The 24,951-nt window shown below is 36.1% G+C and overlaps 1 protein-coding gene across 1 annotated transcript in view; it reads right to left on the bottom strand.

The window, feature by feature from the left end:
• Positions 1–24,951, bottom strand: part of LOC149807498 (epithelial sodium channel subunit beta-like) — a 71,376-nt gene that overhangs the window by 27,156 nt on the left and 19,269 nt on the right. The window contains exons 2-8 of the mRNA XM_089967256.1: positions 20,864–21,517; positions 18,767–18,933; positions 10,660–10,740; positions 9,547–9,638; positions 4,992–5,155; positions 3,474–3,563; positions 2,521–2,647 (exon numbers count right to left, since the gene is read on the bottom strand). Of these exons, the coding sequence (XP_089823382.1) occupies positions 2,521–2,647; positions 3,474–3,563; positions 4,992–5,155; positions 9,547–9,638; positions 10,660–10,740; positions 18,767–18,933; positions 20,864–21,517 (1,375 nt within the window). The remainder of the gene's footprint in view (positions 1–2,520; positions 2,648–3,473; positions 3,564–4,991; positions 5,156–9,546; positions 9,639–10,659; positions 10,741–18,766; positions 18,934–20,863; positions 21,518–24,951) is intronic.

The raw sequence follows: 24,951 nt of genomic DNA, 5'->3' as shown, positions 1-24,951 counted from the left end.
GCTAAAAGATCAGTGTTATAGTGCACTGGACACAGATCTAAGACATTGATAAACAGTGGATAAAAGAGGTTCTAATACAGAGCTTTGAGAAACAACACTTAAAATATGACTTTAATTGGAATATATTCACCCGTACAAAACAACCTGGAATCTGTTACTGAGAAATGGCGTGAACCAAGTAACTGAATTTGAAGTAAACGTGAAATTTTTTATGAGCACCGAATGGTCAACCACATCGGATGTTTTTGTTTTTGTTTTTCGGGGGTGGGGGTAGGGGTGGAAAAGAGTTTTTTCTTCTTCTTCTTCAGTGAATGAAGATTATGCTAGTAAGTTCATCGGATGCAACCGCTATAGTTTCGTTAATGCAGTTTACCGTTCATAATTTGCTAGGAAACATAAGTGTGATTTATGGAGGAGTTTCTACTTGTTAAGATATCCCAAAAGATGTTTACTGACATGTTTTTCAAAATATTTTGAAAGTATAAAAATAACAGATAGGAGTCACATGGTTAGATGGGTCATTCTTTTCATTTTCCTCGTGAACTGCGAATAATTTTAATGACCCTGAAAATTTGCATGAAGTGACAGCCTATCACAGTTAACTTCTTTTATCATTGACGTAGAGACTGACAAACCCGAAATTTTCTGAAATTGGGGTGAATTCCACCCAGACCTGCCGATTTGTTAGAGTCTATATCATTGATAACATTGATAGTATCAGTTCGTATAATTAAGGGAATATAAAAATCCAGCATGAACTGGTACCCTTTCATTCACGAAGGTAATAAGATCGTCGTTTGTAAAATTAGACCTATCAAGTGTTTGGGAAATATTAGTTACAAAAAAGAAGTATAATATAATTAATGTCTTTAACAACAATTTTACACGGACTTTTGTAGAAGTTAGTTCTCGCAAATGATCCAAATGGATCTGTTATCACACTTTAAGGATGCGGTGTCTTTTCTGAAAAATGATCATTTATGTTTTACAGTGAGAGTTTGGTTGTGACCCGCCATAAACGATAATTGGTAAACTCTTTTACATTTGACAGTCGTTTCGTTTACATTGTACGTCGGCAATTTGACAATTATACCATTCTGGCTGTTGCTATCGTTTCATTCTTTTGATTTGTATGAGTACGTGTTTGCTTAGGATAGTATGAAAACATTGGTTCCAGACAGATATATCATAGTCCGGGATTGCATTAGAGAAATTAATGACTTCATATTCTGAGACATTCAGGGAAAAATTCATTTTCAGCAGATTTGTTAAAGTATCTGTATTGCTATAGGAGTGTGAATTATTTTTCTTTGCGCTCTGCTGATTACGAATTGCACATATGAGATACTAATCACCAACATAAAACCAGTTTACATTAATCTCGTAGAATTGTTATTGAAGGTGGTGGCGATATACAGACTGTTACTCTTGTTGGAACAATGTTTACATATATAACGTCGGGCAGTTGTATCAAAAGAATCCTTTAAGCATCGGAGATGAAATCAATATTCAAGTCTCCCAGGATAATTACTTCATTGTTAAAAGATAAAGCTTGCATTCAGATTGATCAGCAATTAATGAGCGAAAACTTGGAGACTGGTTAAGCATAGCAGATGTGAATAGATTTGCTATCGAGGGAACTTAATTTGATCCATATTAATACTACAAAGGACATTTCCAAACCAGTTCTTGTCCTGTAGGCTACATTGTTTGGAACGTACATCACTGTCCCTCAGGACATTCCTTGGCATCGATAACGTCTTTCCAAGTAAACGTTGTTAATAGAAATAACAAAGTGAGGTATATTATTGTCGAGAATGTTTCACAAAATTCCAATTACTGAAAGGATGGATCAATTTTGTATCACAACTCTTAGTTCATCAATTGTAGCAGGCTATGTCTAATTGTTAGACTGTCCGCCTCATATGCGGTAGGTCGCGGTTCGAAGCACGGCCGATTCATACCAAACACTTATAAAAATGATACTAACAGCTACCTTGCTAGGCGCTCAGCATTAAGAGGTTAGTGTTAGGACTGTTCGACCAGTTGTCAGAATAATGTGACTGGATGGAACATGATGCTATATGGCTGACGTATGATGCCCTATTGCTAGACATCACTATAAACTGCCACACTACAGACATGGTACAGATATGACTGAAACATTGTTAAAGCTACATTAAAAAAATCCAAATCCAGACTATATTTTACACCGAGGTTGATAATTTGCATATCATTCTTTTTCAAAGCCAAATAATGTACAGGGTATATTTTGTTTCAATCGGTGCTGCATCAACTACGTATTTTGTTTCGTTCTAGATACAAATAAATTAAAACCTTAGCATTTACAGTAAGAATTCGTACTCTGAACTAAAAGACACTCAAAATAAACACCTGCGAAAACATTATACCTATTTTGGACAACGGATATTTTGAGTAGTTTAGTTGCATTTCACATTAGAAATGGATTTAACATTTTAATGTATCAACTGTGTTTTATAAGAAAATATTTAAACTTGCCAGGTCCTTTTCTGCATGGCTTTGAATTCAGTCTTGCTTGACTTTTTCTGATGAGTTCCTCGCCACTGTCATCGTAACAACCGCAAGTCTCTAGTATTTTAACTGCTTGACACATCAACTGACAGGACTAAAAGAAAATTCAAATTGTGTGTCTGTCATCATAGCATCTGCTAAATATTAAACTCCTTTATTAATCAATGGAAGTTGGGACTACATTACGTGGGTACATTGAATTATGAGCACTCATTGTTTTGTTACATATTGAAATAAAATGGCTGTTATCAATGCCAACCCAAACCGATCTTTTGGCTGACTCGTTACCATTATCAAATTTGTCTAGAGAAAGATTAAAGGGTTTGTTTTGATTCAGTTAAACTAGGATACTTCTTCCGTAAAGCCTCTATAATACGAAATATCTGGACTCATATTTATTTGGTATTATCATATAGTACGAGTAAATATAAAGAAACAATCAAACACAAATATTGACTTCGCACTGAATATATCTAAGACTCGAAATTCTTCAGAAGTTATTGAAAGTAGACCTTAACATTTTTGTTCAGCGGAGTCAAAACGTTGCCAGGATCAACGAGAATCATAAATATTATTGTCCAACTAGTCAAACAAGATACCATTAACAGTTTTATTAAGAGCAATCCAAAAGTCCTCGTGTTTACAAACCAAAATGGTGTTCTTCCCACGCTATTTCAGTTCCTCATCATGAATACTACTTCACGCCAAAAATATGGGCAATTGCTATCTATCTATCTATCACTTTTAAATCTCGAGAACTCAACGCCATGACCCACAACAACAAGAAGAAAAGATTAATATTAACTTATCAATGACCTGTGATGTCACATTTGAAAAGAACGGGATGATAACATCCTTCTTTTTGTGGAAACGAAACTGAGTACGATATGATAAATGATCATGATAGAATAACTTCCTACCTGCCTGGTATAGTTGATTCCATACGCGGCCAAGAAGCTGATTCCATCATCACAGTCCCCATAAGGTGTGCTTAATCGAGTTATGGAAACCTGGAAAATTTCAATGCTATTTATTAGAACAGGTGCCAATGTTACTTTTCTTTCAGTAAAACGTCGTTAATCAGGCAATATGATGAGACATTAAAAACAAAATCAAAGAAATCAGGTCATTGTGGAACGTGTACGAATTCTCCTATTTTCTCATCATGCAAGAAAATATACTGATCTTTATAAGGATGTAGGCACGACCTTTTTATTAGAGTGCATATTTTCTAGAAGAATAATTTGATGACAGTGAGGCGTCCATGTGTCTTTATTTTTCTCAGCTGGTTTCAAAATCACTGCTCACTTTACGGATATACCATTGTCATATATTTACTTAGACTCATTCGGACAAAACCTGTTTGATTCCAGCATAGGTCCACAGGTGAGGAATGAACTCAAAGAAATAAAAACATTTGATATTTATCAGCATCTACACAAGCGATATTCAATTAATGGTCTCTCTATTTAAACCGTGAGACTTTTTCACTTATCTATCATTTACTCCAACTATTGCACACTGGACGCTCAAAAAAAAAAAAACAACAACCAATTGATTAACTGTTTTCAAATGTATTTGCTTTTTATTGTTGCTTTCTGAGAGGTATGAAATCGGATTGTAGATCCCACAAAGAAGCAGATATCATGTATATACGGAATCAAATTAGAATTCGAATTCGGATAGGATAGTTATCGAAAATATTCCCATAGACAGTATAAGATATCCACGATCTTAGACACGACCACACCGTATTTTAATTTGTTGTTGAACTATGTTCTTCGGACGGACGCCACAGGGTTGATCAAGAAATATTGTTTAAGGGGTTGGGTGCGTAAACAAGCAGGCATAGGGCCCGTCTGTTGTTACCCATATTGGTGTCCCAGTGACCGAAGCCCCAGGGACCTTTTGCGTTTTAACCGTTACCATGGTATAACTTAAACCATTTGACTGTAAAGAAAGCTTTTTCTACGAAACGTCCGGGGTGATTTGCACACATTCTAAGACAGGTGGGCGGATGGGTGTGGCGAAAGTCACCACCTTCCGCCCCCCTCCAGCAGTGCAAATGGACATGTATTTTATTCATCTAGAAAGTATTAAATTATTTTTTCTTTCTTCGTTCCTTTATTTAACTCCTGTGTGTAGTTTCCAACTGGCATTCAAACTATTATTAGTCAAGATTTTCTCTTGGCTTTTGTGTTAAGTGTTTGTTTTGCTGATACAAGCTGCTTCTTTTCTTTCCCTGACAAAAAATTCCGTTAGTTCAATTTGCGCTCATATCAATATATGCGCTATTATTCAGTGGTACAGATTCCTACTATACATGGAGTTGGAGGATGCTCTGAAAGGACGTAAGAACCACCAAGTATGATTTTATATGATAAATATGTATATGACACGGTTTACTGAACAGATACATGACTCACAATCTGTCTTACCTTGCGGATGGCAACACTTGTTTCCTCTGCTGAGGCAATATGAATGCCTTCGTTATATGGGCTCGGGACGGTTTGAGCCTCGTGAATGACAAGCCTGGCTCCGTAGCCTTGATTGATGCCGGTTAGAAATTCCGAATTCTCGAGGTAGAGGATCAATGACAGACCTACAATTTGTAATCAGCTATTATTTTTATGTACGAAGTGTGGTCTTTGGGGAGAGGGGTTAGGTGGAGGAGGGGGGAAACTATGGTCACATTCTTAGTCTTGTGGTAGAGCCTCGTCTCATCTTAAGTGTTCAGCATTGTTTCATCATGAGATGGTTATTTTTCTCATTTACTCTGCACCTACAGACGAAACAAGTAATATATACCACTTGAGATCAGTATGGAAATTAGCCTTAGGTTTACATTGGGGCATTTCTAGAGTCAAGAGTAGTGATAAAGGACACATTGTTAGAAATTATTGAACTCAAATGGGCCTCGATGACCCGTAACGGGAGTTGAACATTGAATCCACATTGTTACATTGTTTTAAGTTGTTGAGCTCATATGGAAGCTGTAATTTGTGCCTTATGAGCCTCTACGGGAATTAACATTCGGCGTGGTTGCAGCCCTATGTAAAACACTGCGCCTCCATGTTGTGACACATATTGTATGGATGCGTACGGACGGACAAGATAAATAGTTACCCACTACCCAATGCTTCGTGATCTACTTTCCAATACATTGTGATCTACTGTCCAAGAGCTACATATCTACTAGCAACGACCTAGTTATCCTATATATAATAGGCAACATGTCGAACGTAGCAACAACAAGTCTAATATCTGACGAAAAGGATAGGGTATAAAAGAAGGGGCATATGAAGTCACACAAATACGCATGAAGTCACGCAAACACGCTATAACAAATAAGAGGGTGTGACTGATAACACACACACACACACTATACATACATACACACAAACATACTATTGCACTCAAGACGGGAAAGAAGGGGTTTCAAGTTGTAGCTGATTATGAACAGACAGATATTGACATAAACAAGAACAAACATACAAACATAAAACTCATAGTGGCAATTATTTCGAGCAATCAATATCTCTTTCGAATAGATTTGGATAGGCCCTGAAAAGAGCATTGTTCAGTTACCACTCACCAGCCATGGCCACTGCATCTCCTAGGTAGGGCTCTAAATATAGCGCATCGCTATTGTCATCCATCTCTGCTCCAAAAATGTACTGAAACAGTAGCCTAAAATCAGGTCCAAAGGATTCCAAATACCAATTCTTTTCTTCTGGAATGAGGAAATATTGTTGCTGATGTTCCTGTTCAACTTCTTCTTATTCTTCTACGATCATTTCTGCTCACGCATCCATCACCCATTGAGGTACGAAAATTCCCACTTCATTCTCTCTCGCTCTTTCGCCCTCTTTTCCTTTTTCCACGCTCTCTTAATCTTCTGTAACTCATCATCTGTCACTTCCCATATGAGCTTCGTTGCAGAAAATAAGATTATCCTCCTATGGGGTAGCAGAGTTGGTGTCGAGTCGACGATGAATGTTAGGACTGATTGACTTATTTTGAATTTACGTTCCGTTCAGCCTTTTGGCCACGCGCGACAAGTTAATTGTGCGCACGGCGCACTATTTAATAATTTTCAAGTTTGAAACTCATTAAGTTCGGTCATGTCGAGAGACTGAACGCGTTAGTGGAATCATCAATTGAAACGTCAGCGATGTCGACCGTGTTGATGACATATTTTTGAATACTTTTAGTTTTGGATGAAGCAGTTTGACAGACCCCACCGGATTCCAAGATGTTGTTTATTAACTGTGAGTCAGAAGGTAATGAAAGTATGCATTCTTTTCACACATAATGATATGGCACGAGTTCGCACATGATTTTTCCTTGAAACGATCTGCCTATTAAGTCATTGAATGGGAAGCTTCGATGCATTTTGTTCCCAAAAATGTCAATGGAGGTAATGAATGGTGTGTGTGTGTGTGTGTGTGTGTGTGTGTGATTTAGATTTTTAACGTAGCTTTAACAATGTTTTAGACATATAGCTACGATGTCTGCAGTGTTACAGTTTATAGCCATGTCTAGCACTGGGGCATCAAGCCGCAGTCATGTAGCAAGATGTCCAACCCAGAGGCATTATCATGACACCAGGCTGACCAGTCCTAACACTAACCTCTTAATGCTGAGCGCCAAACAAGGCAGCTGTTAGTACCATTTTTGTAAGTCTTTGGTATGACTCGGCCGGGGATCGAACCCACGAACTCTAGCATCCGACCACTAGACCACCTCAGCGGATGTAATGAATGATAACATAAGTCTTAATACCATTATTTTAAGATCTCTTTTGAGACGAGAATCGATGCATCTTCTATATAGTCTTTCAACTTTTCTTCTTGACCCATCATCAAACATTTGTAATGTTGTTTCTGACCGGGATAAACGATTTCAAAACCATGACAATGTTTTCTTGTCACGCTTATAATTGTCCAAACCAAGTGACGACCAAAACAGGAAACAAAGTCTTGTTCTTGTTCTGGCAATCGTGATATCATGACTGTATCTCTCACTTCTTTGTCTTCACGTAGGGCCTGTTGCTGCTGTTCTGGATAGAAAACATCCTCGTCGCCTGTCTCCATAGTTTCCATCGTTTGATTGTCTAGGATCGCTTAGCTCAGACTACTGCTGTCCAGAGTATTATCAAATTCAGCATACAATATGATGTTGACTCTGCTCGCCAGAGCTAGTACAAATCAAAGTTCTACATGCAGTTGGGCAGATTTTATTCGGTGTAAATGTCCTTTGTCCCATTCTTGGTCTGGATTTAAATCCAATGGCCACAAAGCATATCCTCCATCATAAGCATTGTACAAAATGCAGTGAGTATAAAAAGGTGTGAAAAGAGCTTTTAGTCATTTTTGTTATTCCAAATGTTGTAGGCATTGTACTCAAAGGGAAAGGAATATCCAGATAAATCACGAAATCTCTCATCTGTATGCTTCCCACTTTCATGCAAAGGAAGTAAGCTCTGTTCACGTAACTGTTGGAAATTATATTCCTTGCTTTGAATAACATTTAAAAAGAAACTGTCCGTCGTATCGCGAGAAATTAAATTGTGAGCCATGTCTGTAGTATATCGATGACAGTTACATTAATGATGTACCTCTTATTTGCTCCAAATGTCAACGATGTGGTATATAATATAGTCAGCAAAATCCGAAAAATACAAGAGCCCCGAAATATATTTTCTCGTCCTCCACAATTCAGATAGCAATGCAATAAAGGTTCTAGAATGAGCTTATCAAAAAAGCGATGAGTCACACAATAATTATGAATACGAATACCAGTCTATTGTGGAAATTCAAAGTAAAATAAAATGATTAAATCTATATGTTACTTATTATGCTTATTCTCATCGTTATGTAATACTTCATCAAGTTCATTATCATATCTTCGAATGTAGCACTGATCAGGGAACTTGGTCATTTAGAGATAAATGTGTGACTTTTGGTTATTCATTCTAAAAGTATGTCAATATGCATCACACACTCTCAGTAATTCCCAAGCTCTTCTTTTCTGTTGTAAGAATTGTTTCATGCAATGTTGTACTTAACATGATAGACTGACGAATGTTTGCCATCATGTTTTCTTTCTTTTCTTTCAAGAATGAGACGTTTAGAACTTAACTAGCCACGACATCTCTCTCCAAATCCGCTGTCATGTTTTCTTCTCGCAAATAATAGCTGTATTTATTCCTCAGTCTTATAGTGGATGTAGCTGGATTGGTTCAGGATCACTCATGTCTTCTTCAAAATCGTTAGCGTGAAATATTGCTAATACTTCTCTCGGCGCATGAGGTGACGTCAAAAGTTGTCGTGTCCTGGCTTCTTGTTTTTTCTCCTTGGAATGGCCTAATCTTTTCATGATGATTCACAATTTGATTTGAGTAGAGTACACCCTCTCCACCAATATATGGAGACCCCACTCTACCCAAGACAATCAACCAACTGGGTAAAAACAGGTCACAATTCTGGTCAGAGATTTGCAATTGTAATACAAAAGCACACTTAAAGTAAGTCTTCTGAATATTCCTTTAGAGGTAAAGGTCAAGTTACCAGCTTTGTTTATCAAGACAAAGGACATTGGGATCCAGAATGTCCAGAAGGTCAAGACATGGAAATCTAAGACAGGAGAAAAGAGAGCCAAAAGTTATAATACCTGTTACTAATGTTAAGAAAACGGACACTAGTCTTCAGCGTGTCTCGAGAAAAAAGAGAACATGAAGAAAGAGCGCTCAGAAAAAGAACGCATAGTGTGTTCATCTACGACTAAGAACTTCTAACAATGTAACAATATATCACAAATTTCTACTTCAGGTTCTAGAATGACCCCCAATTAAATGTGTATTTGTGTTTACGTATGTATGTATGTATGTCTGTATGTATGTATGTATGTATGTATGTATGTATGTATGTATGTATGTAAGTATGTATGTATGTATGCATGTATATGTGTGCGTGCGTGTATGTGAGATACCTGCACTCGGCCCAGGAGATCTGACAACCAGTTTATCGGAATCCAGTGTCCAGCAGTTACCGTATTCAGATGTCTGATATAATGTGAAGTTTCTGAAATTTAAAATTGAAAGTAGTTTTAGTACAGAAATTTGTTTCGTCCAGAACACGTCTAGTGTTGATTTTTCTTAGAGACTTCATATTTTTATCTTGAATAACGTTTTTTCATTTCTGTATCAATGCTGACTATGAAAGCCAGCTCCCATGGCAACATATGTGCACAATTACAGTCTAAAGAAAACGTTGTCTATTATGCAATATACAATAAAACGGTTCTTGAGCGCGATATTCCAATATTCCGATATTTTCTAGATATTTGTTGCACGACATGTGCATTTATTCGATCAGCTTTTAAAAGACACAAAGATTTGCAGAAAATAAATTGTATGAGATATTTATAAAACATCTGTATTTACACTTCAAACAAAATAAATTGCATAACTTCTAACATGTTTCAAACTCATCTTCCTTATCATGCATATAATTCGGATTATATAATCATACAGGATTATCAAACCTTCAGCTTTTATTTTCCAACGACTGTTACTGTATCTATTCTTTTGAAGAATAAGCCCCCTCCACCCATATCGAGGATCGAGCTCCCCTTTCCCGTAAGAACGGATTAGAGTACCACAGAAAAAAACTAAAGGAATAGAACCGATATGATAAATTGTCTGAAGTGGTTAAAACCTGAGCGTTATGTGAATTTGTTTCTGAATAAACGTTTTTAGGAAAGAAAGAATGCACACCGAGAAACATCACCGGTAAAATAAAATAGTACACATGAGAAAAGTGTTTTCAGGTAAAATCGAATATCGATTATCATAGTAGCAGAGAACAAGGTGACAGAGACCCACTGCGATGCTTCACAGATGCAAGACAGAATCTTTATATGCTCGTTTCAAAATGAAGACAATACACTGAATATATTGTTCCAGAAAGTATATTTAAACTGGATATCTTGCTTTTTAATTTAATACAGGAAAGAAAGCAAAACAAAACATACCACTTTATCATCATTTATAAGCTAGAAAGTGTCAACTGAATTTGAATTATAAGAACTTTTGCGTTATACCTGCCATAGCATTCTCTTCCGTTGAAACTACAGCTAATAAGCATGTCCGTGATGTTATGTCCTGCACTGGCTCTTTGTTCTCTGAAAGGGAAATTGAGATGCATTGAAATGATTTGAATTCAAATTTTATGATGAAAGTTTGCAACCTTTATTATGGCTGGAAAGCTCAGAAATAAGTCACATCAATGAAGTATTGCTGGTGTGATATTCCTGTTTAACCTATAACAAGGAAAAATTACAACTGCATCCATTTTTAAATAGAAACACTTGAAGGGAAAGTCAATAGTGGTTTATGTTAAACTTCATACGTTTAAGGAAGGGTGACATTCTGCAGCAAAAAGTCACATTGTGTTTGACAGGATGGGAGCGGCGGCGGCATGATAAACAAACGTTGGAGATGTGATATATTAAACATAACAAATATAGATGATGCGTTCTATGCGTTCATTATGTTGAGCTATTAACCCATCAATATCAAACCAAACACGCAGAAACCATAGACAGTATTTACACTATTAGTCAAACAAACAGGCCATAAAAGATTTTCGAATCAAAAGTTCACATAAGTAGAGCTATATCATTGATCGTTTTTTTTATCTAAATTACTAGTTTCCGGCCACAAATATCAGATTGTGATGTTAAGATGTATAAAATTATTTCCAGAGTTCAACAATTTCAACAGGGTGGAACTACAATGTTAGTGTTTAGCATTTTCTGACGAGACTGAGGAAGAATCTCTTTCTCTCTGTCTGTCTCTGTCTGTCTGTCTGTGTTTGCCTCTCTGTCTGTCTCTCTCTCTCTCTCTGACACAGAGATTTGCTAGGAGACATTCCGGCTCGGCGCAATCAATTATTTGGAAGTTCGAATACTGCCCAGAACACCCCGATTCGGCTGCGGTGATGCGTGAATGTAATAAAATACTGCACTCTAATAGACTCGTCACTATCGAGTATTCCGTGTTGTCACGTTTGCCTGCCCGCGATTGCGTAAGTCAGGAACAAAGGAATGGATTAGCAGCCATGTGTATATGTAGACCCTGCTGCTATCGTAGCAATTCGTTGGGTGTCAAAACTCACATGTAGACGTCGGAAGCTTTGTTCTAGAACAAAGGACCCTTAATGCTGTTGTAAATCTCCCCGCGTTGACAGATGGCATGAGGCTCGTCTGTTAAACTGAACCGACTGGGGTACAATTGATATCCAATCGGAACTGAGGAAGGGTGTGGCCATCAATTCCAACCAGAATTTTACAGTCATTTGGGCTGGGAACGAATTAGTGATTGTAAGCCATCGTACTGTTCAAGCAGCAATATACTCCGAGGAAGCTACTGGTGAACTGGCGGGAAAACCCTTAGAATAGATAAATTTTACGTCACCATATTTGAAGAAAATATGTATCCAAAGGCAGAAATAATTGATTTTAAGAAATCAGATATAAACTAGTCACTTTAGAAACAAAAACAAACTATAGGGAAAAGTGGGGGAAAGGATCGTGGAAGCTCAATAACCAAATATTAGAAGAAGATTTTATCAACGAAATTAAAATGGGACTTGTCCAAATAAAAAATGAATCTGGCAAAGAATTTAGTAAAATAATTCAAGATTGGGATATGTTTAAAAACAAAATGAAAGAAATAGCCATCTACCACTCAAAAAAGAGGAAAAAATTAAAACAATGGGAGAAAGAGGAATTAAACCTTAGACTTAAAAACAAAACATTAACAGAGGAAACAAGGAAAGAATACACAAAAAAATTAAATCAAATTCTAAAAGAGGAAAAAATAATCGGAAAATCATAAGGGCGGGAAAATATAACAGTATTTATACAAAAGCAGAAGGATTATACAAGAGAGAAGAAATGAGACAAGGGGGTGGAAAAACTATCGAAAAACTACGTGAAAATGGAAAAGAAGTTAAAGAAAAATTAGAAATAATAGAAATGATAAGACAATATTATAAAAAATTATACACATCACAGGAAATAGATGATAAGGAAATTTTGAAATACTTAGATGAAATTGAATGTGAGCAAATAACATCAGAACACAGGTACATGTGTGACGAATTTATAACAGCGAAAGAAATTCAAAAAACTATTAAGGAGTTAGCGAAAGGAAAATCACCAGGAAAAGATGGCCTCACGGCGGAATTCTATAAAAAAAATTCCAAAGTGAGGTAGCGCCGATTCTTGAAAATTTGTACAATAATATATTACTTAAAAATGATACAATGACCGATTAAATGAGGGAAGGGCTAATTACAATTATATATAAAGGGAAGGGAGACCCATCTCCCTCCTAAATACAGACTATAAAATATGAAGTAGGATACTTGCAAATAGAATTAAAAAAGGAATAAACCAAACAATAAATGTAAATCAAACATGTGGGGGGAAAAGGAAGAAACATACAAAGTAACATTTTAAATATAAAAACCATAATTGATTTTATTAATGAAACAGGTGCGAAATGTGCTATGGTACCTTTCGACCCGGAAAAAGCGTTCCATAGAATTGAACATAAATACATACAAAAAGTATTAGAAAAATTTGGTTTTGGAAACAATTTTCTAAATTGGACCAAAATCCTGTATACCAACATATCTGCAAGGGTACAGGTAAATGGGGCCATAACGAGTAAACTTGACATACAAAGATCAGTGAGGCAAGGCTGCCCACTGTCGATGCTATTATATGTAATAGCAATTGAAATTCTAAGCATAAAAATTAGAACCAACAAAGGACCTGAAGGTATCAAAATTCCGAATTTAAAAGTAATTTAAGATGCTCCAACACGCAGATGATTGTACCAATTTTATGAAGGATCCAAATTCCTTTAAACATTTAGAAAAGGAATATAATTCATTTGGAAAAGCATCAGGATAAAAAATTAACCATGAGAAAAACAGAAATACTAAAAATAGGAAACTGGAGGGGAAATCACCATGGATTACCCCGCACCTACTTAAGGACACAGTAAAAATATTAGGAAATTTCTTCGGGAAAAACGAAGAAAAAGAAAACTGTAAAAAGGTGACAAAACAAATAAATGAAAATATCAAAATCTGGGCACTTACGCAAATTTGCTTAATGGAGCGCGCGCAAGTAGCAAAAACCTATTTATATTCAAACCTAGATTATCTTCTAAACTCTGTAGATATAGCGAACAAAATACTGGATAAAATAGATAATGGAATTATAAATATATATGGAACTTTAAAACACACTATGTAAAAAATCGACTTTATATAGATCTAAAAAAAGGGGAGGACTGGCCTGACTAAGTCCCATCTTAATAAAATATACCAATATTTTAAATAGATTCAAATATCTAAAAAGCCAACCGTCAACTCCTTGGGAGGCTTTATATATTTATTGGTTTGGTTTTTCAATAAAAAAAAGGATGGATGTTTATAAAAATAATAAACTAGTGAAAAGCTAGAGGTGCCAAGAACATTTAGACGCATAAAAGAACTATCATACAAATATAGGGAAAATAAAGAAATATGGGAAATTGATACAAAAAACATATAATTGAATTAGAGAAAATTTAACCTATAGGATAAAAAATAAAGTAGAGGAAGAAAATATAGGGGTACATTGGGAAAGGGTCTGGGGCCACTGGGCCACCATCGACTCACTGAAAATACACAGTATGCTCTTCAAATACCTCCATAACTCATGGCTGACTGGTGAAGTAGCGATCAGAAAGAGGATGATACCAATTAATGTGAAATGCCCTATGTGCAAAGTAGTCAATTTTACCAAATATCATGCCATAGCACAGTGTGAGACCAGAAAACAAGATAGGATTAAATTAATAATGGAAATATACAAAAAAAGAAATGTATAAAAGAAATCCATTATTATATTTAGATGGAAATTTTGATAAACAAGTTACTGATTATATAATTAAAACAATGAAGACATGTGGCCAAGTGATAACAATTAAAAATTAACGTATGAACGTAACAAAATTTTTCGATAACTAAATTAATTTAAAATCAAGGATAATCAATTAACTTAACTAAAATTTAAAATAAAAGTTTAAATTTTTTCTCTTTTTTCTTTCTTTTTTCTTCTTCTTAATTGATTAAATTTTTTCAAGTACTTTGTCTGCCTTTATGGGTCTATCCTAAAATCAAATTACTATTTAGATGGGGAACAGGGACCCCAATGGGGAAAAGTACGTGATAATGACATCATAGGGCTATGTCATATGGTGCCACGCGAAGTGAACAGGCCTATGAATGAGGTCGGAAAAACGTCCCCATAGGGAATACACTCACACAACAATACACGAAAACCAAATTCCAAATCTTTCTCCTCTTATAGTAATACCTTCCTACTGTACGGCTCCCTTACTGTACAGAATTTTCCCCTTTAAATGGGAATTTAAACCCTTTAGAATTTTTTGGGCAATAAACTAATAAATAAAAAGAGGCAGCCTAATTCGAATTGGGAGATATACATAAAAAATAAAGAGAGTATTGACACCACCCGAACGCAGCTGACCTCATTTCCCAAAACTAGTAATGCGAAGAACAACACATCATATAGCACTCATGATACATTAGGAAGACAAAAAATTCTGTAAAACCTTAGTACACTGTTACTTCGCCCAAATTCAAAATTATCTAACCAGACTAAATAAATAAAATTTTAAAAATTTGATCCAATAATAAGGATCTTAGAACAACTGGGAAAAATTTGAAATAGATGGCTATCCCGACACAAAAACAAAGTATAGCAAACATACAATATAGCATATACATAATAAGCACACATGGGATATTAGGAGACCTCTAGCCAAGGTGAACTAAAAAGAATATGGAAGGAATCCGGAGTTAGGTGATGGAAACCTATTCGGATGAACAACCCTATAGAATACACTAGGGAAATTAAAAATACCCCGTCAAAAATCTTAAAAATCTTTTTGACCGAAATTCTTTTGAATAAAGTAGACAAACAACACATTTGAGGGGGACACAATTACACATAACACACCTTTTATTTTTTGGACAAGTGGGGGGGGGCATCTGTCTGGTGCCCCCAACCCCCCAAAAAAGGAAAACCCTTAGTACATTCTAAGGACAGAAAGCTTCGTAAAGGTCAGTCAGTTATTTGCTCGATTGTTGCAGAATGTTACGGCATTGTAATTATAATTATGTGCAGTATGTATATTTACTTACTAGAATCGTTAGTACGTAGAATTACCTTTGTATTGTTTAATTTACATGCGTACTTGAGAAATGAGTTATGATTATGTAGATTGCTAGCTCGTAGTCAGAATTAATATTGTAATTCGCTATTTGATTACTTCGTAGTAAACTAGTGTATTTATTCATATGATATTCTAGATTTTGCAACTGTTGAATTGAACTGTAACTTTGGAAATGGTTGCAGTGTGTAAAATTAAATAATATGGATATTTGAATATTTGTGTACACTTGTGGGAGTGTAACGTACAGAAATGCATCTGATTGTTGCGATATTGTTCAGAATAATGAGATTAAGAATACAATACATGCATACATATATATATATATATATATATATATATATATATATATATATATATATATATATATATATATATATATATATATATATATATATATATATATATATATATTCGTCGTCACCATACAGTTGGGATACAGAATTTGTGCGGCAACCATTAGCAGCATTTGAACCTGTCTCTACGGATTTCGTACGTACGATCGTGATGAAGAGTGCACCAAAGTTATGTGAACTTGATCAAATTCCAACATCACTGCTGCTTGAGTGCTTAATACCTCTCTCTCATCTGGGGAATTCCCATCATTTTTCAAAACTGCCATTGTAAAGCCTGCGCTGAAGAAACCAACACTAGACCATAACGATTTAAAGAACTACCGCCCAGTTTCTAATCTCCCATTCATTTAAAAACTCTTAGAAAAGTTTGTTCTATCCCAGCTTGTATCTCATATAATTCAAACAGTCTTTTTAGCAATGTACAGTCTGTATATCGCCCTTGCCACACTACTGAAACTACTCTTCTAAAAGCAGTTAATGAAATTCTCTCTGCGTTGGATAGCGGAAAGAGTACAGTCCTCACCCTCCTTGATTTGTCTGCAGCATTTGACACAATAGACCATGATATATTACTTCACCGCCTCCAGCATGTATTTGGCATTCATGATACAGCCTTACTGTCTTTCAAGTCCTTCTTGGTCAACAGGACACAAATTGTATCTGCAAATGGAATACACTCCAGCCCAGTTAATCTATGTTGTGGTGTTCGACAGGGGTCTGTTTTTGGACCTGTTCTCTTCATTCTGTACTCTCAGTCGCTCTCAAATGTCATAGATCATCATCCAGTGTCTCACCAACTGTAAGCTGATGACACCCAAATATACAAATCTAGCCACCCAACTGAAGTTGATGCTACCATCCAAGGTGTAGAGACGTTCATTTCTGGCCATTCTGATCACAACACAAAAACTTTCTCATTCACATTCTTTACTTCAAACAATAAATATCAGCAACACCAACATTAAATTCACACAATCAGTACGAAACCTAGGTGTTACTCTGGACAGTACTCTCACACTGCACCAACATATCATGAACATATGCAAGACTGCATATCTTGAGCTGAGACGGATCAACTCCATTCGGAAATATCTTTCAGCTGATGCCACTAAAACACTTGTGTGTTCATTAGTACTTTCAATACTGGACTATTGTAACTCAATTCTGTCTGGTTCATCTCAATATCTACTCCAGAAACTTCAAAAAGTTCAAAACACAGCTGCTCGGATCATACTTAGGGTACCACGATCAGAGCACACCTCCCCGCTGCCCTGTACCCTACACTGGCTATCCATTCGATCCAGAATCAAACACAAAATTTGTTCTCTGTGCTACATTTCACTGTCCGACTCTAGTCCAACATACCTATCTGACCTCACCCGTGTGTACACACCAGCAAGATACTTACGTTCCTCTTCTGACAATCGTATACTCATTATTCCCACTATGAAAACAAAGTCATATAGACAGCGTTCATTTACATACCAGGGCCCAGCAACGTGGAATGAATTGCCCACTGAACTTAGACACAAAGACACAGTGATCACATTCAAGAGTGCTTTCAATACTCACTTATTTCGACTGCAAGAACAAACTTAAAGACCTAATAATGTTTCCTACCTGAAATATTCTCAACATGTTTTTTATTTTTTAATGTTTTTCTAATTTCATGTTGTTTGTTTTCGTAATAATATTATTATGTTTCTTATCTTAAAGGTGTTGTCTAATGTTGTAAAGCGCTTAGAGCTTCTAAAGATTAGGCGCTATACAAAGTCCTCATTATTATTATTATTATTATTATAATATATATATATATATATATATATATATATATATATATATATATATATATATATATATATATATATATATATATATATATATATATATTGATGTGACGCAATTTATTGATGTCTGTATGATAAGTAGGATACCACTCTTTATTGCAACGTTGTTTTCTATAAGAACGTAGGGGCGTGGAGTGGCCGAGTGGTCTAAAGCGCTCTCCGTTACGGATCACTGCCATCTCACCTCTGTCTGCGTCGGTTCGAGTCTCGAGAGAAAGAGAGAAGGAGGAGGAGACAGGAAGGGGAAGAATATAGGAAGAATCGTAGTACGGAGAACGCCGGAAGGAGGAAAGGAATTGGCAGAGTAGAACACAGATGAGCAGAAACCAAGTACAGGGGAAAGCCATTTCACACTATAATCACGTGATGAAATAGTTTGTTACATGGTCGAGAGGAAGAAGATTCGTTGAGAAATTGATATCGTTTAAATTGTATTAAATTGTTATTCCTTTTAATTTCACCTTTGTGTTCTCAATAATGTAATTGTCAGCATTGCTGACTGGGGGCTCGGAGCTTTACCTCTCTTTGTCACTAATTTCACTTCCTACAAAAACGAGCCAGGGTTCCAATGTAATTTTGAAAAAATATTATGAGCACCCCACCCCAACTCATAGCAGAATGTCATAGAACGCCACACGTGTGTTGATATACCATTAAGCTACAATCAAAACAACTAGTATACCCACCTTGATAAAGTCATGTAAAGTTTTGTAAACAACTTCTCCAGTTTATTTGTCGTGTCTCTCGGTGTCTTCACCTCATCTCTTGAATATTCGTCTTCGTAATCGTAATCATCGAAGGCAGTATGATTGATCTGTTTGTAATAATCTACAAATCTTTTCCTGCGACCGGACTTAAAGAAAGAAAGAAAACTTTATATATATATATATATATATATATATATATATATATATATATATATATATATATATATATATATATATATATAAACATATTTGCACCACTCTGAAAAAGGATTTATTCTCAAAATTTCCCAATTTCTTCACCAAATAAGTCTTTCAGACAAGGGAATATTAATGTTTGGTCATCCTCTTAAACAATTACAGATTTATTTATGCACCGCTTTCTATAATAATTATTTTTTAAATATGCAGAGGAAGGAAAACTGCTTGAATATTCGCATTTTGATTTAAAGGCTTCCAGTAAACACGTGAAACAACAAAGAGAAGTAGAAAAGAGTTGTAAAGTCCATCACAGATAACACTATACGAATTGAGCATAGATAACACTGTAAGAACTGAGCCAACTTGTTACGTTCATCACAGATATTACTATGCCTACTAAGCAAATCTGTTAAATCCATCACGGATAACACTGTATCAACTAAGACAGTCTGTTAAGTCCATCACAGATACAACTATAGCAACTAACAGTCTGATAAGTCCATCACATATAACACTAGGCCGACTAAGCCAATCAGTTAAGTCCATCAGAGAAAACACTATACAAACTAAGACAGTCTGTTAAGTCCATCACAGATAACACTATAGCAACTAACACAGTCTGATAAGTCCAGCACATATAACACTAGGCCAACTAAGCCAATCAGTTAAGTTCATCAGAGAAAACACTATACAAACTAAGACAGTCTGTTAAGTCCATCACAGAAAACACGATATGAACTAAGCAAATCCGAGAATTTCATCACAAGAAAACACTTTAAGAAATGAATTGGATTTTAAAGGTAGCTTTAACAATTTTTCAGTCATATCGCTACGGTGTCTGCAGTGTGACAGTTTATAGTGATATCAAGCACTGTGGCATCATGCCGCTGACATGTAGCATGATGTCCCATCCAGTCACATTATCCTGACACCAGGCCGACCAGTCCTAACACTAACCTGTTAATGCTGAGCGCGAAGCGAGGCAGCTGTTAGTACCATTTTTGTAAGTCTTTGGTATGACTTGGGCGGGGATCGAACCCACGACCTCCCGCATCCGAGGCGGACGCTCTAACCACAAGGCCACCGGAGCGGTAAGACATGTGAAGAATGTTACTCGTCTCCATTCGATTCAAATAACAACAACTTCCAGAAAATTCAGCAAAACTATGCTGACTTCTATATGTTTTGACCATGTTAGTGCGGACGCTCTAACCACTTAGGCCTCCTGAGCGGTCCAAATTCATATTGAATTTAGGTATAATGTTCTAGTGTTAATCTGACAGGTAAGTACAGGTAGTGATAATGCAACTGGTTACTGTTGCTAATCTAAATTGAACGCATGGGGGATCGGTAAAAAGACTTCTAGTGACCGATCAAACAATTTTCAAGGCATATCAGAAAGACCTATTTGGCTATTTACACGCAGCGGCGGCGGCACCAATAGACATGTTCGTTCTTTCTTTATATAGAGGATATGAGGTACTAAACTGTATGATCTGCTTACAGGAAAATTAGTTTTTACATCGATGTCTGAGGCAATATTTTCGAAGTGATATTTTTATGCTGAATGTGAGCAATGGAACAGCTTTATTTCCTTTTGTCAGCTGTGCTGGTTTACATATTTGGTTTATTTAACCCACCCATATCATTTCCAGATATATAGAAATGTACAAATAAATCTTGTTTATCTGAATTCGTAATTTATACATTAGTAAGTTACTTGTTTGAAGGAGTAAAATTATGTAGTATAATATCCCTTCGTGTACTTTGCTATGTAATAATAATAATAATAATAATAATAATAATAATAATAATAATTATTATTATTATTATTATTATTATTATTATTATTATTATTATTATTATTTACGAGCCTACCGGTGCAGGGGTTGCTGGAGAGGGTGGTACTCCTGCATTGCTGGTGGAATTTCCCAAATAGCCCGCACTGCCGGTGATATTTCCTGGAGTGACCGTGTTGCTAATGGAACTTCCCGAAGAACCCGTATTTCCGTTTGGATTTCCAGAAGTCACGGTGTTGCCGGTGGGATTTCCGGTAGAATTTCCTGAAGTGCCTGTGGTACTGGTGGAATTTCCCACAGGATTGATGAAGTTTGCTCCTTTAGGGTCTTTAAGCCTGTCAGGGCTCATTTTATAAACGAGATCTTTCAGTTTGTCCGCCTCGGGTCCTTGCAGCAAGTCTAGTTGAGATTTCTTCATTACGTTTACGTTACAAATCGTCACTGCTGGAAACTGAAGATTATCAAATCCTAAGGATATCTTGGTCTGCTTTGGCCACTGGTAATATTGGTTGAATATAGTATACAGATGGAAAACCATGGCCGCAATGGCACCCAGGGTTAAAATGACCCAGATTAAACGAGACCACCAAAACTTGGCACTTTTAATGTACGGCACACCTTGCATAGACGTTTTTTCCGTGAAGCGCACTATTAGCTGCCTGAAGGTCTTCTTCTTTCCTGTGGAATCAATTGATTCGTTAATATCTGTGTTGTCCGCATCCGTTTTGTCTACCTACAACATATGAAAGAAGGATTTCGGTTAATGGGATATTAATTCCTGTGATTGGGCACTTATGGCCATCTTAAGCTAGAATTTGAGTGTAAATCCTGTCACGAACAATAATGTTTCACATCAAAAACTTTTTTGATCAATTGTCTTGCCCCAGACCCTAGATCCATATACAAAAGTTCACACATCAATTGTATGCATTGTGTATGAAAAGAATATTAAAATGAACTGATTCAAACAAAACATGGAGGCAAAACAGCCGTCGAAGCCTGCTTTCAAACTTTGACGATTTAAAAATATAAACGTTACAATAGCACATCAAGAGAATATACACGCAAAACATAGCTTCCCACAATATGCGACAGCATATTTCAAGAATGTGCTAATTTCAAACTTATTTCAGCATTTATCAGCTGCCTTTATACTTTTGACCCAAAATAATTACTGGTTCTGTAAAAATTACCTTCAGATTATAAGGCCTAAAACTATTACAAATACTTATTGCAAAAAACACATCAGAGGTTTCTGAAATAAGATTTTCACAAAAGAATTCTTACTATGCAATAGCGGGAACGTTACAATTTCAAGGTGCTATGACATTTTTCGTATCAGTCATTCAGCAACGTAGATCCAGTGTTGTTGCCAGTGCTGGAAGTTTGTTTCATTCATCTTTATCTTAGCCGCAAAAGTGGTTATAAATGTGTACAATTCTTTTCGCCTAAAATATTTTTTCTGTACCTTTTTCGACCGTTGTGGCACTAGTTGAGTAGATGGCTTCCTACCGTTATCATATATCACAAAAATCACTGTAGAAACTATCATATGACCGGGTTCAGAGTGGGGTACATCCATATTTTAATGTTGATTTTTTTTAGATATGATTTGCCCAACAATTACGGATGTCCCCATTTTCAATTGGAAATTGTATTATTGGCTTGGAACTCTGCTTTCTTATATATATTTAAAATCTGAACCCAGTACTTATGAATATGTTCCATGTGCATTCTTCCTAATTCATGAGAACCAAAAGTATGCGATGTGCTTCTTGACTGACCCAGGACAAATTTACAAACTCACTGTGTGCATATTCTGTGTCAGGTGCTTTATAATTTGTGTCAAATATGCGAAACAGGGTATGTACGAAAGATCTGCTAAATTTAGATAAACTATTTTTCAGTATGTGTATCGCTTTTGCTGCTTGATTGGTCAGAGTTTTCTGACACATGTACCAAGAACTGTTTGAGGAAAATATACAGCCTAAATATTTATAGTGTGTTTCAGTCGGAAATTCCGTTGGAACAAGAGACCATTTCTCGTAGTAACGTACATAATTCCCTACGGATAACCGTAAACAATCGCTTATAAGACGAGTCCAGCTGCTAACTGCACAAACCAGGATCTACCGCCGTATAATGCGCCGGCAGATCTGGCTCTGTTCAGTTTGTTATGAGCAATTAGTAGAACAAAGAACATAGACCTGATCTGCTTGTGTCTTGTTTGCAGTTTGACTCCACTTTTTTCAAGTACATACGGTAAATAATTGTTTTGAGATATACCGTCTCACTATACCGTCTCACTATATTTAAAATTCTTTGGAGCTGAAACTAACTCTCTCTGTCTCTGTCTGTCTGTCTCTCTCTCTCGCCATGACCATTTCCTTATTGCTTAGGGGCAAACACGCTTTCGTTTATGACTTCATCAAACACATACTTAAAACCGTCAATGACCACTTTTCACATACTTGTAAAATGCCTGCTTTCGGTTTCAAAATGCTGTCGTTATTATTATTATACATATGTTAACAACATATAAATTTATTACAATTTTATAAATCTTATATAATGCCTAAGTATTAAGAACATTGAGACATAAAATGTCGAAGAAGTGATGAATCCATTAACTTGCTATTTATGCAGTGTTAAAACGAAGCTAAAAAAAATTTTTGTAATGGAGATACTACATTACATTAAAAATTGTATGGATCTTCAGTTCTCATATATATATATATATATATATATATATATATATATATATATATATATATATATATATATATATATATATATATATATATATATATATATATAGATATTATGATAATAATAATAATAATGAGGACTTTGTAGAGCGCCTAATCTTTTAGAAGCTCTAAGCGCTTTACAACATTAGACAACACCTATAACATAAAAAACATATAATGATATGATTACAAAAACAAACACCATGAAATTAGAAAACATAAAAAACATGCAAGGATTATTCAAGGTAGGAAACATCATTAGGTCTTTAAGTTTGTTCTTGCAGTCGAAATAACGGAGCTTTGAGAGCACTCTTGAATGGTATCACTGTGTCTTTATGTCTAAGTTCAGTGGGCAATTCATTCCACGTTGCTGGGCCCTGGTATGCAAATGAACGCTGTCGATACGACTTAGTTTTCATAGTGGGAATGATGAGTATACGATTGTCAGAAGAAGAGCGCAAGTATCTTGCTGGTGTGTACTCATGGATGAGGTCGGATAGGTATGTTGGACTAGAGTCCGACAGTGAAACGTAGCAGAGAGAACAAATTTTGTGTTTGATTCTGGATCGAATGGATAGCCAGTGTAGGGTACAGAGCAGCGGGGAGGTATGCTCTGATCGTGGTACTCTAAGTATGATCCGAGCAGCTGTGTTTTGAAGTTTCTGGAGTAGATATTGAGATGAACCAGACAGAATTGAGTAACAATAGTCCAGTCTTGAAAGTAATAATGAACACACAAGTGTTTTAGTGGCATAAACTGAAAGATATTTGCGATCTGAGCTGATGCGTCTCATCTCAAGATAAGCAGCCTAGCATACGTTCATGACATGTGAGTGCAACGTGAGAGTACTGTGCAGAGTAACACCTAGGTTTTGTACTGATTGTGTGAATTTAATGTTGGTGTCGCTGATATTTATTGTTTGAGGTAAAGGATGTGAATGAGAAAGTCTTTGTATTGTAATCAGAATGGCTTCAGTTTTATCATCATTCATCTGCAGCTTGTTACATATCATCCATGATTTCGCATCAAAAATGCACCTCTCTACACCTTGGATGGTAGCATCAACTTCAGTTGGATGGCTAGATTTGTATATTTGGGTGTCATCAGCATACAGTTGGTGAGACACTGGATCATGATCTATGACACTTGAGAGCGACTGAGTGTACAGAATGAAGAGAACAGGTCCAAAAACAGACCCCTGTGGAACACCACAACATAGATTAACTGGGCTGGAGTGTATTCCATCTGGAGATACAATTTGTGTCCTGTTGACCAAGTAGGACTTCAATGACAGTAAGGCTGTATCATGACTGCCAAATACATGCTGGAGGCGGTGAAGTAATATATCATGGTCTATTGTGTCAAATGTTGCAAACAAAGGAGGGTGAGGACTGTACTCTTTCCTCTATCCAACGC

This window comes from Sinohyriopsis cumingii, chromosome 1 (assembly GCF_028554795.1).
Source record: "Sinohyriopsis cumingii isolate HCF-2022 chromosome 1, ASM2855479v2, whole genome shotgun sequence".
NCBI lineage: Eukaryota > Metazoa > Mollusca > Bivalvia > Unionida > Unionidae > Sinohyriopsis > Sinohyriopsis cumingii.
This window is presented reverse-complemented; position numbering and strand designations above follow the sequence as displayed.